Raw genomic sequence first — 17,691 nt, forward strand, 5'->3', positions numbered from 1 at the left:
GTTTTGGGCTTGTTGCTTAATAAGACCACTGGTGAAACAGACTCTTTTGTTACGTAAATTAATCCTACAGCATAAATAATTTGCATAGTAAAGAAGGTGTCTGGAAAAAACACAGTAAATAAGATGGTTTTATTTGGGGGAGGTCAGAGTGGAATAAGGGATATTGCACATTGGTCTGACAAGAAGAAGTCTGCTGCTTTTTCTTCGCTCTTCAGGTCACCTAGATCTGAAAAAATGATTCCCTGACAGCATGTTTGTCAGGAAGATTTTCTTATGCCAAAGACAACTATGGTTATCAACACTGCTTCTCAGCCTCATAAAGCAAGAAGTCATTTGAGGAGCCTGAGGCACGGCATGCTCAAAGGAACAGCCCGTGCATCATGCCTGTTTAGCCGGGAGAAATTAAATCCTGCATTCGCTGACATACATGCCAAACAGAAACTCCCACCCCATGTTTTGGAGCTATGGCAGGTCAGATCCTCAGGTGGTATAGCATGTGCTGCAGAAATAAATTAGTTCATGTCATTTCGGGATGTGTCCTGTTTGTCTACCCACCTTCCTAATCTTGTTGCCTATAGATTGCCAGGGGGTCTAGGTTTTAAAGGCAGTTATGACCTTACTCTATTGTCCATTGGCCAAAGGGCTCTTAATCTCATCACAGGTGGTTATGCCTACTGATGGACAGCTGCTGCCAGGGAAAATCTCTCATCTTTGCTTTCCTCAGAAAGCAAGACAGACAGTCTCTCTCCCTGAGAGAATGGGAAGTTTCAATTTCTGCTCTATTCCTATTGACCGATTTACTTGTTTTTCTTCACATATTGACTTTTTTCCCCTCCCTTTTCCCTCTTAAATGTCTGTCTGGCATGAGTGCATTGCTGCTGGCACTGGTCTGTGTGCGCCTGCTGTATATCCTCACAGACTTGTCTGTGGGAACTGCTGTGGGAACAGGGAATAAATGTAGTGGTATTTTCAGTCCTCGATTTATTTATTTCTAATATGGGAGATGCTGAATTGTTATAAGGGTAAACAGAAAAAACTTGACTTGAGTCAAAGAATCTCAGCCCATATTGCCAGCTCATGCCTACAGCACGCCAATAACTAAGATACAGTTATTTAGTAACCCACCAAGCAGTGTGTAAGTCCTACTGGGCAAAATGAGATGGTTTCTCCATATATATTTGCCCTTTCTTGAAGGCAGATGATTGAACGTGGTACTGTGTTTCTCATCAGAGTCATACCAATTAAAGATGTCCCTCAATACAGGCTTTTGTAATGACTAGAGAGTAATGAAGTGGATGAAGGCTCCTATATGCTCATTCTTCACTTTCATTAAGAGAGAAATGGTGGTTGAAAAAATTCATTCCTCCTGGACCCAAGGAACTTGTGTATTCCCTGCTGTTGGCACAGAGCTATATTCTGATCATCAAACCAAGAATTAACTTCTCAGAATTAACTTCTTAAGAATTAGCTTAGTTAATTAGCGTGTACTGAAAGACTCAAGTGTGCTTCAGAGATGCTGGATAGAGATGCACATCCCAGCTCCATGAAAATATGAGTCCATATATTGGCCAGCCTGTACCACTCTTCCTTGCCCTTCCTTGCATCAGAGGGAGATAATCTTTTAATCATAAAGTTCTTCTTGAACAAGGTTGATATTCTGTGTACTGGCTTCTGCCATGATACTGCTGTGGACTGAAGTGTGATTACAAATTCTTCTGATAGATCCTTGTAATTACTACATGTGTAATAGTTTTAATAGATTTTTCTTTTCTGGTGGAACATGCTAAAATTTTCACACTGAAATTCAAATATTCTTTCTGATGGAATATGTATTGAGTGTCTGCGCTGTACTTTGAAGTAATGACATGGAGAGTAAAGGATCTGAAGTCTCAGTTTGCATTTGTATTCTTGAGCAGCACAGTGGCTTTCCATTTCTGGTCTCTGGATCCTTAAGTCTATGAAACGTACGTAAGAAATGCAAGTCATAGAGAGCTTAAATCCATTCTGAGGTCTGGTAACATTTTAAGGGTCCACAAATTGAAAGGCTAAAAACTACTGCAGTCAATCTTAAGTCTAGTTTGAACTGAGATCTGAAAACCTTTTCCAGTTGACTGCATACCTTCTAGTGAACTAATTCCATTGCAGTATATGCAAGGCGGGTGTTTTCATGTACCATGAAGTGTTAAATGCTGTCTGTCTTTGGACAAGATCCACAGCTCTTATCTTCTTGAACAGACCTGACAAGGTGGCCAGTGTCCAGGGTAACTAATGATCCTTTGATATGCTTCACTCTTTCCAGAACAGGTAAAATGGAATTTCCTCTGCTATGAATGCCTCCAGTAGTGGATGAACATAGTGGTTCTGGTGGGAAGGGACTAATCCAGCATCCTGCTCAAAGTGAGGTCAGGTTGTTCAGGGCCATTTTCAGTCAAGTTTTTTAATACCTCCAAAGATGGAGATTTCACAGCCTTTCTGGGTATCCTGTTCCTGTACTTAATTCTCACTGTGCAGAATTTTTTCATTTGTCCAATTGGAATTCCCCTTGCACTGACCTGTGACTGTAATCTCTACTCCTAGCTTGTGCACTTTTTCTGAAAAGTGGCTTTGCTGTCTTTGTAACTCCACTTTAGGGAATAGAAGACTGCAGTTAAACCCTCCTGAAGTCTTGTGTTCCTCTGGTGGAAAAACCCAGTTCCCTTGGTGCTTCTGTGTACGTCAGATGCATTGAGCCCTGAAATATATTTATGAATGTTTAGAATAACCTAGAAGTTGTCAGTGTTCTCAGTAACACAAAGGCTAAGACAGGCCAAAGAGAGTGCTTATTTCATTTAAATGTTTCAAAGTATTCTTGCCCTTATGCTTTTTAATCTGCAGTATTTTTTTGAGAAGAGGTCTTGATCTCATTGACAACAGACTATTAATTTTGCAGGAATGAGTATAACATCTGAGGTCTCGACAGACAGCTTTATTTTCATTTAACTTCCCTATCTGTCCTCTACGTGTAGCATCTAGTCCTTCTCAGGTAATAATAAACTTGTTTACTTATATGCCTTCTGTTGGCAGTATCTGGCACTGCTGTGTTTAATGAGTAATGTTTTTCACAAAACTTGAAGCACAAGTGCCGTTTTATGCATCAGGAATGACTTTCCTTTAATGATCAGTTTTGGAGAAAATGATTCAGTTCGTTGTGGCGGTGAGTGGTGTAAAGTTTAACTTAGCAGAATATTAATAGAACGCTTCGGAAGATGACTGAGGGGCTGCGGGGTAGTGGAATGCATGCTTGCTGAATCACCTCTATTAAAACGAAAGGAAGAATGATTGCACTTTAATTTAAGTCTACCAGAAAAAAAGGTTATCTTAATTCTCTATTGCAAAAAAGTCTTTGCTCAAAATATATGACTTGCCTATAAAATTCTAAGCACGTTGTAATGTATGTTGATGGAATGGTGCCTGAGAACATCCATCACTACTACTTTCTGCAGACTTCTGCGTTTTTCTAGGAAACGCTATTGTATTATGTTTCCAAGCAGTCTCTAAAACATGGCAGCCTGCCCTCTCTACCTATTTTTTCCCCTTTCCAAAACTAAAAAAAATAAATAAGTTATTTATTTATACAAGGCTTTTAAAAAGATACTTGGTATAGGTAACGTGCAATAACTGGCTTTTGAGTTTGTTCAAATAGGTCAGATGGCTTAATTATTTACCCATGTATCTGTTTGACTGTAACATCTAAACCAGTTCTTGTGCCTGATCTGGTGTGTCTTGCATGGTGACTCTGAAGATACACTGAGTTTAATACGTAGAGCTGTTTAAAGACCAGAAACCTTTTTTTTTGTGTGTGTGGAGAACATTGATAACATCATATTTTTGTTCCTACATCCTCATGGATAGTGTCATCCTCTGTGTACCGGAGCCAATAGAACTATTTTCTCTTATGCCAGATGTGAACCCTTCCCTTAGTGACTTAGAGTTGTGAATGGTAAGTGTTACTCAAGGAATCGGACAAAACGGCTATTTTCTTAATAATGGCATTTCAGTAGTTGAGCATCTTGCTAAGCTAAACTGACTTAAGTGGACTGAAATGTTTGCAGTCTCATAGAAGACTGTAGTATAAAAATAAGAGATAACTGTTTTGTTTGTGTCTGGTACAGATCTAGTGTAGTGCTGATAGATTAAATCTAAATAATGTACTTTAAAATTGAATCTTACTTTTAAAATCTTTCTTCAGAGAAGGAGGAGATGTTGGAATGGGAGTTCACTTTATGTAGGAGTTCATTTCTGTTTAATAAATGGTGCTTAAGATATAAGAACATTATACCAGGATGGAACAAATACAGTAGCCTGTTGCACTACTTATTCTAATCCTTGAGTTAAATGTGGTCGTGCTTTCTTCTGAGGTATTGGTGTTAGTGGAGTGTGTTTTCTCTAGCCTTAAATCTTAAGATCTAGTTCCCTGAATCTGCAGTTCTTCTTTAACTTCTTCACAATCCTTGAAACTTCACAATCCAGCAGTCAGTTTTTAGGACCTTCTGAGCAATACTGGATAATTTCATCAGCTTCATATTATTTCTGAGGCTCTGGGCTGCCCGTTCTAAATTCTCTAGGTATAAGGAAACGTGAACAGCATGGTCTCATGTAGATCCATAGTCTACTGTGTCTAAACTATTTCTACTACCCAAGATAATCTCAAGCCAATGCTGTTATTTTTTAACTATATTGCAGTCTGCTGCAGACTACGAGTAGAGCTTTCTTTAACCTCCTGGAATCCAGAGTCCTTTCTCTTGTAAATAAGTTATGAGCAGTCTGTTTTTGAGGAATGCTGGTACTGACTTTTCATGCTTGCATGGACTCCTCTTTCTAAAACAAACTTCACTCTTGCTTCTTGTAACTTCTGTGTATGTTTCTAAATACTGTGTGTTGGCCTTTAGAGACCACAGGTCCTTCTGCTAAATAGGCAATTATCCTGCATACTGTTCTACTGGATTACCTCTCCAGAAAAAAAACTACTTAAAGCCCAGCTGATTTCAGTTCATGAAATTGTGTAGTACCAGCTCTGCGTTCTCTCTGCTTCTGCAGCATCGGTGCGTATATTTTTCTAAACGTCTGAAGGAAACTACGCAACCAGTTGCCTGCTGCAAAAACTGTCACAGTATCTTAGCAGAATGTCTCTAGCTGACTATAACAGACGTGTTGCTGTAGTGCCTCTCAGGTCCTTCTCTCAGAATGGTTGGGGGTTACCTTGCACTGTGTGCCCTTTGCAGGGGGGCAGAAGGACACAGTTAGCGCTGTCAGCTCTTGCTGGACATTCCAGATGCTCCTGCAGAGCGTCCACATGCATCTTGAATACATGCAGCCTCTGAGATCGCAAATGGTATACAGCTTTACCTACACAGAAGCTTTAAATGCATTTTGAATTTGGTGTGCTCACTGGGCCCATTCGTAGTAACCACTGAAAATAGTTTTAAGATCATTTCTTAGTTTCATCATTTGCTGCTTAAAAATTATTTGGGCTACCCACCCCATAATCTGCAATTGAACTTTTGAGATTTTAAGTGCAGCGAAAATTGAACGATGCTTGGTTTCTCTTAAAGGAGACTGTGAAGCATCTGGCTCCAGCAAATGAAGCGTGTAGATTGTGTGAGGAGGGAGGTCAGATTCTCCTGCTTTGGCTGCATCGGAGTTCCAGTGCAACAACTGCTGGACATAAACAGCTGCTGAGATATCTCATTTTCCTGTTTCCCACAAAGGAAAAAACAGCAGCTGGGTCTGAGGTGCCTGAGATGATTTAAATGAGTTCCTGGTTATTTCTACAGATATCTTCAGTTTCATCAACAGAGTGCAAAGTGAGAAGGAAGGACCCTAAACTATCCATTTTATTCAAAAAGACTGTTTCTTACATTATTTTTAATGCTTCTATCTGGTCCTAGAGGAGAAAAATATGTGAATGCTCCCTGATGGCATACAGGAAATGCCATCTGGCTGAGAATTTCTGGGACAGGAAGGTTGCTGGTACATCAGCAAACCTGTGTTTGAATCTTCCTCGTCTTGTTTTTTGGTCATGTGAGATGAAAAAAGGTAAGAATATTTAGTATCAATACTTTGGTCACTTCTGGAATAGGACAGCTGTGGGTATCTTTTCAATTATCCCGTGATTTTTCATGTTAAGATCTTATTACCGTCTGTAAAAGTACACTACATTATCAGTTCTAGAGGCTGGAACTCGCTGTTTTGGAAACAGAATTGTTTTGCATTGCAAGCTGTAAGAGGGCTGCATGTCTAGTCTTCAAAGCTGGAATGAATTGCAGATGAAACCCATAGTGAAGAATAAAAAAGAAATATTTTTAGATGCTACTGTAAAAGTAATGCTTTGAGGACAGGGGTCCAAACTTAGGAGGCTGGTTTTGGTGGTTTTTTTTTTTCTTTTTCTTTTCAAAATTTTTTCTCCCTTAAATAATTTGGATATACCTAAATCTGACAAAGAGTATTTACTGCTGGTCAAATTAAGGTCTCTGTTTTGACAGTTGATTCAGATGAGAGGAAGAATGAGGAGCAGTTGGGATGGGGATGGGGAGTGGCAGGAAATTATAAAACTTCTGGACCTTAAAAAATCACTTGAGTTCTGTCTTGTTAGCTTTGGAAATACCTGTGTTCTGGGACTTCTGCTTTTATAATGGCTCTGTTCAGAAGTGCTTTATCCAGGGACCTCTCAGTGATGAAGTCACATTGCTTGCTGACATCCATTACATGTCTTCCTCCTCTGCGGAGAGGGCTGTGCAGTGGAGTTCAGGTTTTGGCAGGTAAAGGAGAGAGAGGGGGGGATGTGTGTGTGTTTGTGTGTTTTCAAAGTATCTGCTGTTACATGTTTGTGTTGATAAAGGGAAGACTGAAGTTGTATGCTCTCAGCGAGAGCAGGAGGTCATGAGCTTTTATAAAGAGAACTGGTTTCTAGGGCACCCACACCACAGTTGTGAACGATAGGGTAATTTTGCCTCTGACAAAGAGCAGTTTTACAGTGGTTGTAACGAGTTACTTTTGTTAGGTTCCAAATTGTCACCGGCATCTTTGTTTCAGACTTCAAGAGATTTTTTTAAATTATTATTATTATTTTTTAAGGGACTCTGAACTCAACATCTGTCTTAGCCTTTATTTTTAAGGAAGTTCTAGAAAGCTTTCTTTTTCTTAAAGGTAGTGAATTCCTACGTTTGGCATGTAATGTGTTTTAACAGGATATTTTTATATTTTCTGTTTTATGGCTTCCTTTTTTCTTGTGCAGAAAAGACTTAATACAGAACTTTCTTATTTTTTTAATTCAACTTTTTTTTATACCTTAACATCTTTAGGATGAATATTTAAAGAACAACCTTCAGTCTTGCTTCAAAATGTCCCTGTGTGCGTCTTCTCACAAGGACTTTTCTCAGTTGCTGCCACTTCAGGATATTGGATGCAATAAAACAGAAATTAAAAACTCACCTGCCGGTATCGTCTCTCCAGTTCCCTACAGCTGTAATCAGTCCACGTTGACAGCAGCACACAGTCCAGTCTGTATTCCCTCAGCTTACATGGAAAACAGACATGAATATTCTGCAATGGCATTCTGCAGTCCTGCTGTGATGAATTACAACATTACCAGCAATTTTGGTGATTCAGAGAGTGCATCTGTGAGGCAAACATCAAGCCCCAATGTGTTATGGTCTGCTCCTGACCATCTCTCCCCTCTGACATTGCACTGTCAGTCATCTCTTCTGTATGCAGAGCAGGCAAAGAGTCCGTGGTGCGAAGCAAGACCGGTGGAGCCAGTGCTACCTGTGACCAGGTCAGTACTACTCATTTCTTTAAAACTTTGCTGAAAATTATTTCCATCTTCTTTAGTTCTTTTAAGTCTCATCTTTTTACATTTAACTTATATGTGTTGGTCTCTCTGAAAAACAAAACCAAACCAAAAAGCCTCCACCAAACACCAAATCAGTCCGGGGTTTTATGTTTTTTTTTTTAATGTAACTTCTAAAATAGGATTTCTTTTTCAATAGCTCCTTAGAGAACTATGCACCAACACGAAGCACTACAAATGCTTTCAATGTAGGAACTGTGTGCTGTGTATAAACAAAAGTTCAAGACTGTTGGGTATTACTTTGCACAATAAAAACGAATTTTGCTCTGGCAAATTAAGTCCTTTGAGACAAAGAAGTAAAGGTTCCTTCTTTTTTCCTTTTCATACAATGTTGTTTGAATACCATTTTATCTGTTTTGGTTTTGTTTTTTTTTTTTTTTACTGCACCTAATAGTTGTGAAGGCTTTTCGTGAACTTAGAAGTCAAAAGAAATGTTTTCTTTGTTTTTTGGTTTTAGTATTAATGGTTATACAGCAGCATGCATCATGTTCAAAAGGGTGCTGCTACTGAAAAAGTCTGACATCATTGTTCCTTGTTGCTGTTCTCTACTGACTTTATGAAGGCATCGTGAACAGCAGATTAATGGGCTAAATTTTCAGCAGTAAAGAAACTGTATTTGCAAAAACATGTTCCCATTCTACACATTTACTCATATTTCAAAATATAAGCAATGTGTAGATCATCAGCTGATGAAATTACTCCGTTCAGGGGCACAACAGCTGTTGGATGGATAAAAGCACAGGGTGTTGCAGGTACTGTTCCTTTTTTAGCAGCTGTATGTTTATTCATAGGGCTCAGTATTTAATTTCAGCAGTCATTGTCAGTATGAAAAATAGTTTGTCCTGGCAACAGTTTTAGTTCAATTATTAATAAAGGATTTGTGCTCTTTTTGAAACCACCCATGTTCCTTCTGCAATGGGTTTGCCTTTATGTTGTCTGCACAGGGCTAAGCGTGAGATCTACGTCTTCTTCAGACTTGTAGGCTGCACAAAGCTTCAGCCCGGCCACCTGACTAGTCTCTATTTGGAGTTGGCAGAGAGGAGCAGACAGTTCTGGAGGGCCCAAGCAGGTCTAATGTGAATAGGGCTAACATCCAAACTCTTCCCAGTTTGGTTGATGTTTCAAAACTTTGACAGCCCTGGGAAAGCTGCTGCAGGTTAGTGTTTGAAGGCGTCCAGGTGATGGGACAGCAGCTGGAATAATCTAAGAGCAAGAGCAACCCATCTGATACTCTGCAGTGTGCTCTCTACATAGGCAGGAGGGAAGCCAAATCAACCACCCTGGAGTTCTAGTAAATAAGTCTTAGACTATTGCTTTTGTAGCTGATGATGACATAATTGAAAGGGGAGAAATCAATGAAGTGTAGGTTGTAAAATTGGTGGATGATCTTTATCATTCAGCAGCAAGTAACTACTGTGTTGCTTGGTAGATGGACCTTCTCAGTGGTTCATTTGCCTCAGTATGACGCATGGTAACCTCCCCTTTGTGTATAGAAGGTGTAAAAAAGAAAAAAAAAAAGACATGGAAACACAAAAAGCAAAAGCTGTAATTCCCTTATTGTGGATATCTGTCCTGAAATAAGACTGTAAAGAAAAAAGCTCTGTGTTTCCTTTTGCTTTATCCTTTGGTGAGGTCTTAAATTAATGTCATGAACATTATATTTATTGCCATGGGAACAATGACTATGACACTGCAGATTCGTAGATTATACCTTGAAGGAAGAGTTCTTGGGACTGAAACTTAAAGGAATAGCATAGTGCTGGGGGAAGGGAGAGACTAATGCTGTAAAGTGTAAGTAAATTTAAACAGCATTGTAGTTTGACAAAAGGGATTTTGTTTGAAAGTTGAGTTAGAAAACATCATTACTACATATTTAGGCCTGTTTTTACATTACCTTTCAAAATAAAGCAAGAGTCTCACTGTGAGAGGAGTTTATTTTCCCTGGGTGTAAATTTCTGTTAACATTAGCTAAACTAATGTGGTCCGCTTTGCTAAAACTGATAATTGTGTAATTTGGATCTCCTTGTAAATCAGCTTAAAATAAGGAATCTGAATTTTCAGCATTCCCTTTCCTCACAAATAGTTTCACTAAATGAATACAGAAGAAATTTATTTAACTTTGTTAAATGCAGATGTTCTGTAGCATAGTGTTGCTTTTCACCAGTAGTTCAACAAAAATGACTTGTATTCCATGTAAAAACAGACACATTTTTAGAGTTCTATTTTTTTACTTTTTTTTTTTTTTGTAAAATGGTAATAATTTGCTGATAAAGTCTCTGCTATATTTGTTTGCATTATAGGTCCTCTACCTTGTAAAGACAATAGAAATAGTCTCATAATTTTGTTGGTGCAGGATCACTCCATTTATATCGAAAAGGAATGTGACAGTGTAATTATATGTTTAAAAGTAGTTTGAAATTGATTTCTGCCTTCATCCCCTAAATAAAAGGTTTTTAATTAAAGAAACAAAAGGTTTATTTTGAAAATGAACAGATATGTTGCTTTCTAAAAAGTATTAGGAAACTTTAATGAAGTTGCCAGAGTGATGCTTCTGGAACTTAATTTGTTCTTCCCTTCTATTATTTTCCTTGAACTTCTGACTAATTGTAGGTAAAGCATGTAAGTAAAGGGATTTGGGTGCACAGGCTAGCAATGCTTGCTTAATTGAAAATTGTTTAGGAACTTAATTTGTCTTGTTCACAGTGTGTTAGTATCATATTTATAGATGGTTTAAACTCTGCTCTGAAGCCGTAATTATGTGCATTATCCTCCTATGCTTTTTTATTGTGCTCATTCTGTAGAGCACTTACACATATCATGAGGTCTCTTTGAGGTGATGGATTGGCATCTCCATTTTATGATGGAGGAGTCGCAGAGATTAAGCAAAAATATGTCCCTTCATTTTGAGATACCCACGACACAATTTTCAGTGTATTAATCAATGTTTGGAGCGTAGCAGAACCTGTGCTTTTTGACAGTTGTGTGGTATTAACACTTCCAGAAGTTATGGTAGGGGGTGGCTCTAGAAAATGAGGAAGATAAAGATTGAAAAGTATTCTTCAGCTGATTTTTGCCGATCATATTGCACACATTCTGGGAAAGAAAGGAAGAGATTCCAATTACTTGAAACAAACCTTAGTAACTATGAAGCTCTCTAATTTCAGCACGCTAAACAGGGCAAGAATGTGAGCACAGAATGGCACCTTCGGATACAGCCTTCCTCACCCTATGGCTTACACTTGCATGGGATTGAATTATCTCTGGGCACTGAATGAGCCAATGGCCTGTGGGATGGAGGGAAACGTTCTAAGTAATTAGAAAATCTGGACTGTTAATTTCTAACTTAATGTTGGGGTTTCTTTTTATTTTCTCGGTGTTTTTTTCTCTCTTTCTTTTTTATAGTGTACAGTAGTTAGGTTTTTAAAAAGCCTGACAGACAACAAATGCCATGAGCAAATCTTGCTACTTGAGACTCAAGTCAAATCCTCGCTACCCTACTTCATTTTTAACAAAAAGTTGAATTTAGGTTCACGTTTTCCAGGTGTGGCACATGCATCGAACACTTGCTGTGGCAAAGCTAGAGGTAATTAGGAGACGCAATGGATACTGAATAACCTAAATAGCCTTGCTGATTCCTTCTCTTTAGAGTAATCATCTTGTCACTGTTGATGACTAGTAGGAAATCACTGACTTTCTACTTTCAAAAATATTTTAATTCTTTTTATGGAAACATAATATCTCTATATAGAAACCATGATCATAAAATAGAGAGGAGTATTAGGAGGTGTAAAGCAACAAATTTTTGCCCATGGGGTTCCTTGGTAGCAGCCAGGGTACGTACCCCATTTTCCTGCATCCTTTGGTGCAGGAGCTTTGTGGGCATCCAGACAGTTACCACCAGTTTTTCTGGAGGACCTGGCAGCTCATTCATCTGCTGAACATGCTGGAATGCACCAGTCCCAAGAGTGCTGAGAGGTGGTCTCTGACCACACGCGGGGCTACCCACTCCGGTTTGCTGTTTGTGTATCCAAGAGACGATCCTTAGGGTAAGGAACGTGTACCTTAAAGCTCTGAGTATTTCCTAGTTCTGTTGTTCTTAAAGAGCACAGTAACAAGATGATTGGTTTTGAATCTCCTGCTGTGCTGCCGCAGCTATCGCAGATGAGCAGATTTGATGCCCATTAGGCCTGCAGGAGGAATTCGTTCCAGATTGTTGCTCCGTGTGCAAGCTGTTTGCCACAGTCTGCAGAAGTCACGTAGCTTGCATGTCTGCTGGGTGGCTGTTGTTAAACTTTTAAGCAAGGGAAGAAAAAGTGTTATTTAAAACACGTGTCATGATTGGAAGGTAAAAAGCAACACTCCTCAGTGAAATGTTATGGTGCGTGCTTTTTCTTTATTTTCCTCTATAATATCTTGGTGCTTTAATGAGGGCAATGAACATCACTCTCTAGAACATACCAGTCAGTTGCTGAGATCCTCTCTAGCTGATTTTGTTTCTCTTATGACTCTCACAATTGGATCTTGATTCCCAAGTAGAGCTTAAATATGTACCTCTTCTACTAATGTGAAATGACAAATTTCTACTTACTCCAAACACAGGGAAACGGGAAGGAATAGTCATGCTCTTTCCTCCTTGCATTAGCAGCATATTAGGCATGTGTGATACAGTCCCTTTATTCTAAGAGAGAGTTTCCCCCCCAGTGGTCTTCCCAGTGTGGCAGAAGGAGAAATAACTTAGTGATTCAGCAGTCCATTAATGGGTGTGTGTACCTGTGTGTGTAATCAAAGACTGGGCATGTTAAACATCTAAACACCTTTATTCCTTGCAATATATCAATGAATTAAGTTTTTTTTTAAATAAAAGCTTGCAGTAACTTAATTCTACAATACCTTACATTTGGAATTTAAATTCAAAAACAAAATTTATCTGTTTTGGAAGTTGTTCAGAGGATCATCTTTTTTCCTTGCAATTTTTCTACTAGGAAATTGGAGCACATTCTCCTCAAATATTTATAAAACTTGATGATTTTTAGTTGGCATGTGGATGTGTTTGTCCTTACCTCCTGTAATGAAACCAGCACAAAGTCTACTTTTAATATATTAGTTAAGGCCTCTTTGACAGCACTGTCAGCACGTTTCTACTGTTCTGCTTAAACTTGCTCCTCTTGGTGAACAGGTTTCTTCTGCACTGGCAACATACCCTTGTTCTTTAGAAGTCATAAACCGTCCTACCTGCTGTCTTAACCCAACTGATGTTTCTTCTCCTCCCTAAACCTGCTGGAAGGTGGGATGAGGAAAATTCTACAGTTTCTAGCTTCTGCCTCTGTGCTTAAGTTCATACCTATAAGTTGACTTCACAGCTTTCCTTTTGTGAAACTGCTGCTGCGAGTTTGCACGTGACACTGTATTTCTCTCTATCTAGAAGTTGTATTGACCATGAAGGTAAAACATGCTAAAACCACCAAGAAAATGAGGTCCAGAGAAAAGGCAAAAATGGATGTGCTTCCTATACCTAAAAAACACTTTACTGATAATCTACGTTCCTTTCCTCTTTCTGTTTGTTTACAGGATCTTGATGTCAGGAATTGGCTGTTATTTCATGTTTTTATCCTGTTCTAATTTTAATCCAGTTGCTAAGAAGAGTTCCAATAAATTGGAACTATTTGCAGTGCTTTAGGAATGAATATATCTTATTAATTTATATGGAGCAATCATTTTTTTAATGTATGAAAACATTTTATTAATCACGTTTCTCTGTTCTTCTTGTATTCAGACTTTGATATAGCACTAGGGTGACAAATGTGGGTCGTTGCCTTCAACAGAAAACTTTGCCTAACGTTGTGAATTGATCTTGTAGGCTTAGATTCACCTCTCAGTGTAATTGTCTCCAGCACCTCATTGGATGAATAAAGCCTCATTTAAAGGATGAAATACTTGAGACTAGATCTGTATTGCTCCAGCTAAAATTTACCCTTGCTAACAGTACAAAGCAAGCGCAGCTACGTCTGTGGTAGCGTTCACCGTGTCAGTCCAAGCTGTCTGAGTTCGCATTTTTCATGCTAAGCTTCCCAAAGCTAAAGTCCACTCTGTTCACAAATTCCTGGACTTGTACATTCCCAGGAATTCTTCAAGATCCATCAGCATTTCATATGATTTTTCCCCGAGTTCGTCTGAATGACACATCAAAAAGCAAGTTTTATGCCTTTGAGTATATTAAAACTTTAGAGTCTGTCATCATTGAAAGCTCTGGGATCAGACTATGTGCTTTAAATAACCTTATCAGAAAAAGGCTTAACAGTGAGTGTTTCACACTGTCCTGTGTTCAGTAATAAGAGGACTCTATATAGAGAGCATTGAAGACAATGAAAAATAGCAAAACTCTTTGCAATGTAGATTAATTTTTTCTTCTTTCATAACAGATGTTTTTCTTTTCTATCAGAGAGACGTTAAAAAGAAAAAGTAATGCCAATGACTGTACAAGCCCAATTGCAAATAATCCTGGCTCAAAAAGGGATGCCCACTTCTGTGCAGTCTGCAGTGACTATGCTTCAGGATACCACTATGGTGTCTGGTCGTGTGAAGGCTGCAAAGCGTTCTTTAAAAGAAGTATTCAAGGTAGGAGAATCAGCTTTTGATATTGTTTCATATGATAAGGGGCTGCAGCGGTAGATCTAGTAATGAGTTGATTTAAAATCCTGGTGTATGGTGCTGCATGCTGAAAACAGAGCAACACATGATTTGACTACTTTGTCTTTTGACTCTTATGTTTTCAAGATCTGGAAGCATTACAAAGCGAGCAATTGATTTCTTTAGAGGAGAAGTGGAATACGTAGCATGGGAAGGCCCTGCAGTAAAGGCCTCAGTGGGATGGCACTGCAGACCTGTGAATCTGATTGCAGTTTGTGTCCCAAAGTAGACATCGTGATTGTGAATTTGTTATAATAGACACAGTTAGAGTAGGTAATTGTCTGGAGACTTTGCTTGCCAGGAACTATTCTGGACAAGAACATATCACCTGGAGCTGTTGAGTCATAGCACATAACATCTACACAGTATGTAGGATATTAAAATGTGTCCAGTAAGTATTAGGTACAAATCTGATTATTGTTATTTCTCAGCCCTCCACCCCCAGAGCCTACATTGCAGTATCTCTTATTCTGCCAGATCTCTCTAAGATTTCCACTTCAGTGTTTAAATTCTTAATATTTAGTATTTAGTTAAAATTTGCTGAGTGGCTGCTGTATGAAATAAAGGCAGGTCTCTATGTTACCACAACCTATGGGCAGTGACATGTGCACCATATTGCAACTTTGGACCACTTAATTTCTTTAACCTTAGCTCTAGTTATCATGTTCTTTGGCCGCATCTGGGGTTTCTTGGTGGAAACTTGTTTGGATTGATGTTGGATACTCCATGCAGATACTAACAGAGAAACTCCTGTCATTTTTTGGTCTGTAATGTTCCCTTCCTCTTCTACACACAAAGCATTTGGCAATCTTGAGATATTTTCTTTTGGCTCAATACGGCAGAGTAGGTGTCACCATTAGAATCAAAGTTAATTCAAAACTTGTTTGCCTTTTCAATTTATTGTGGAAGTTCTGCAAGGGTGAATAACAATTACTATAAACTGGTGCAAGTTCTTTTGATTTCTAAAATAATTGAAGAGAACTTTGTGTCCAGTTTGTCACAAATGGAGACTGAATTTGTTCTCAAAGTGTTTTCTGTCAGGAAAATTATTTGCCTGCTCTGCATTGCTCGTGTGTGCTTTGGCCATGAACAAGTTACCCATTGTGGCCCTTTGTACACCTTAATGTACCCTGTCAGGTAATATTTGCTTGTAATTCAAATAAATAAAAGTAAGTTCTTGGCATAAAACACTATCAAGCACTCAGGTGCAACTGTTGTTATGAAGGAGATTGCCTGTAAAAATAAAACTTCTGGGCCTACCATAGACCAGAATGTTGGGCTAATGTCTAATTAAAATTAGATGGTATGACGGAGCAACTGTGTGTGGTCTCCTTTGCTTGTCCAAGTTTGTAGTGTATTTGTCCCACATCTCTGAACATCTGCCCGCAAGCTAAATTATCCCAAGGCCACCGGAGTTTTAAACCACTTTATACTCCTGTGTGCTTGGGTTATAGTGCAACAGAGAGCTTCCTCCTCCTTTCCCCCCATGTTGTGTGAAGAGTGATAAACAGTAATTTGTTTTTCAGCCATATCTGCCAGTAGGAAACAGGACAAACTGTAACCCGATCTCTTATTTTTAAAATTGTCGGTTCAAAAATTCAAGGTTAAAATTATTTTAATTTTGCAAGGAAATAGTCACAATGGTTCAGTTAAATAATTACTCTTGGGGACATGAACTCTTGGACTTACATCAAGTAAAAGAATCTCTAGGAGCTGTATCTTTGCCTGATCTATTCTTAAAGTTTGAAAAAAATAACTTAAAGAACAACCAGAGAGAAAAGAGATTAAGAAATGTAAATGAGTGGATATTTTTTGTATCCTTTGGTAACTACTGCAAGAGAGATTTCCAGTATTTGGCAGGAGGCGATTCAACTGTATTTACACCAGGAGCATACTCAAGTCCAGTTTACAGTAATAAACCTTTGGACCAGGTTATTGATTAATGAAATAAAATAATGTAAAGGGACTTGGGTGGGGGCAAGGTGAGGTGGGAGAGAAGAAGACAACAGAAGAGGCTGTAGTGGAAACTTAAGAAAATAACATTTTCTTCAGAAAATGTTTCTTCAGAAACATTTGTTCAGAATATCTAAAAGTTAGATCTTGTGCTTTTGTTTTTCTTTGTACTATACAGCATGCATTACTTCATACTAGTCTTCTTTCTCTCTCGGGCTGCTTTTTTTTAATTAACTTTGGTCCAGCGTCAGTCCTCCAAAGGCTTCTTCATTCCTGGAACTCACTATGTCAGAGAGAGTTCAGTAAATAGAGCTGTAGTTTACTTAAATCTTTTGAGGACTGAAGCTACGTGCACTGCTGCTTTCAACTCTGCTCAGGAAAAAAATCTACTATCTGCCATCCGTAGAATACCAGTATACAGTAAGAAGTTGGTGACTGGGAGCAAATTTCTGCAAGTCCCATTTTCAAGAATGACTTGGTATTAGAAGGTGCTTGGTTATCTAAGTCATCACTAAAAGCTGGTCTATGTTGTCTGGTTACTTTTTCAGGCCACAGGTTGATGTTTTCAGTATAGGATAAATATGCATTTTTTTTTTGCATCAGTTAAATTTGTGGAGCTTAGATATACACATAAGAAAAAGTTGAGATGCTAGGGAAATGACCAAGAGAAGCTGTTGGAGATGCTCAGTTTTCTCTTCTATACTCTGCTGCAGGACATAACGATTACATCTGCCCAGCTACCAATCAATGCACAATAGACAAAAACAGGCGCAAAAGCTGCCAGGCATGCCGGCTACGGAAATGCTATGAAGTGGGAATGATGAAATGTGGTGAGTTTTGTGTGTCTATGTTGTTTGCTTGGGTTTTACTGGCTTTTTATTTCTTTTCAGTCAATTTTGCCTAGTTTTTTGGGTTTTTTTCCCCTGGAATCCTAAAAAGGCATAACAGGCAATTAAAGCAAGGTTTAAGCTCGTTTTATAGCAAGAAATGCATCGACTCTTAAGGTAGAGAAGAACTTTTCATGTTCAGAAAAAAGACTGTGGGAAGGTGTAAGGTGTAGGTTCAGAGCAGAAAAACCATAGTACCTCTGCAGATCTCTGTGAAGGCCGTTTACTTGCATGCTACATTCTGCAGAATGGGAGCCCAAGGTCTGCTGCTGCCTG

The 17,691-nt window shown here is 38.7% G+C and overlaps 1 protein-coding gene across 6 annotated transcripts in view; it reads left to right on the forward strand.

Moving 5' to 3' along the window:
• Positions 1-17,691, forward strand: part of ESR2 (estrogen receptor 2) — a 94,709-nt gene that overhangs the window by 52,706 nt on the left and 24,312 nt on the right. The window contains exons 1-5 of one of the 6 annotated variants that reach the window (XM_054200243.1): positions 3,752-5,081; positions 5,814-6,797; positions 7,341-7,813; positions 14,328-14,503; positions 17,242-17,358. In XM_054200243.1, the coding sequence (XP_054056218.1) occupies positions 7,380-7,813; positions 14,328-14,503; positions 17,242-17,358 (727 nt within the window). In that variant the 5' untranslated portion in view covers positions 3,752-5,081; positions 5,814-6,797; positions 7,341-7,379. Of the gene's footprint in view, positions 1-3,159; positions 3,194-3,751; positions 6,798-7,340; positions 7,814-14,307; positions 14,504-17,241; positions 17,359-17,691 lie in introns of those variants that run through there. The other 5 variants (XM_054200240.1, XM_054200242.1, XM_054200241.1 and 2 more) reach the window with 5 other exon arrangements.

The sequence above is a fragment of the Rissa tridactyla genome, chromosome 4 (genome assembly GCF_028500815.1).
Source record: "Rissa tridactyla isolate bRisTri1 chromosome 4, bRisTri1.patW.cur.20221130, whole genome shotgun sequence".
NCBI lineage: Eukaryota > Metazoa > Chordata > Aves > Charadriiformes > Laridae > Rissa > Rissa tridactyla.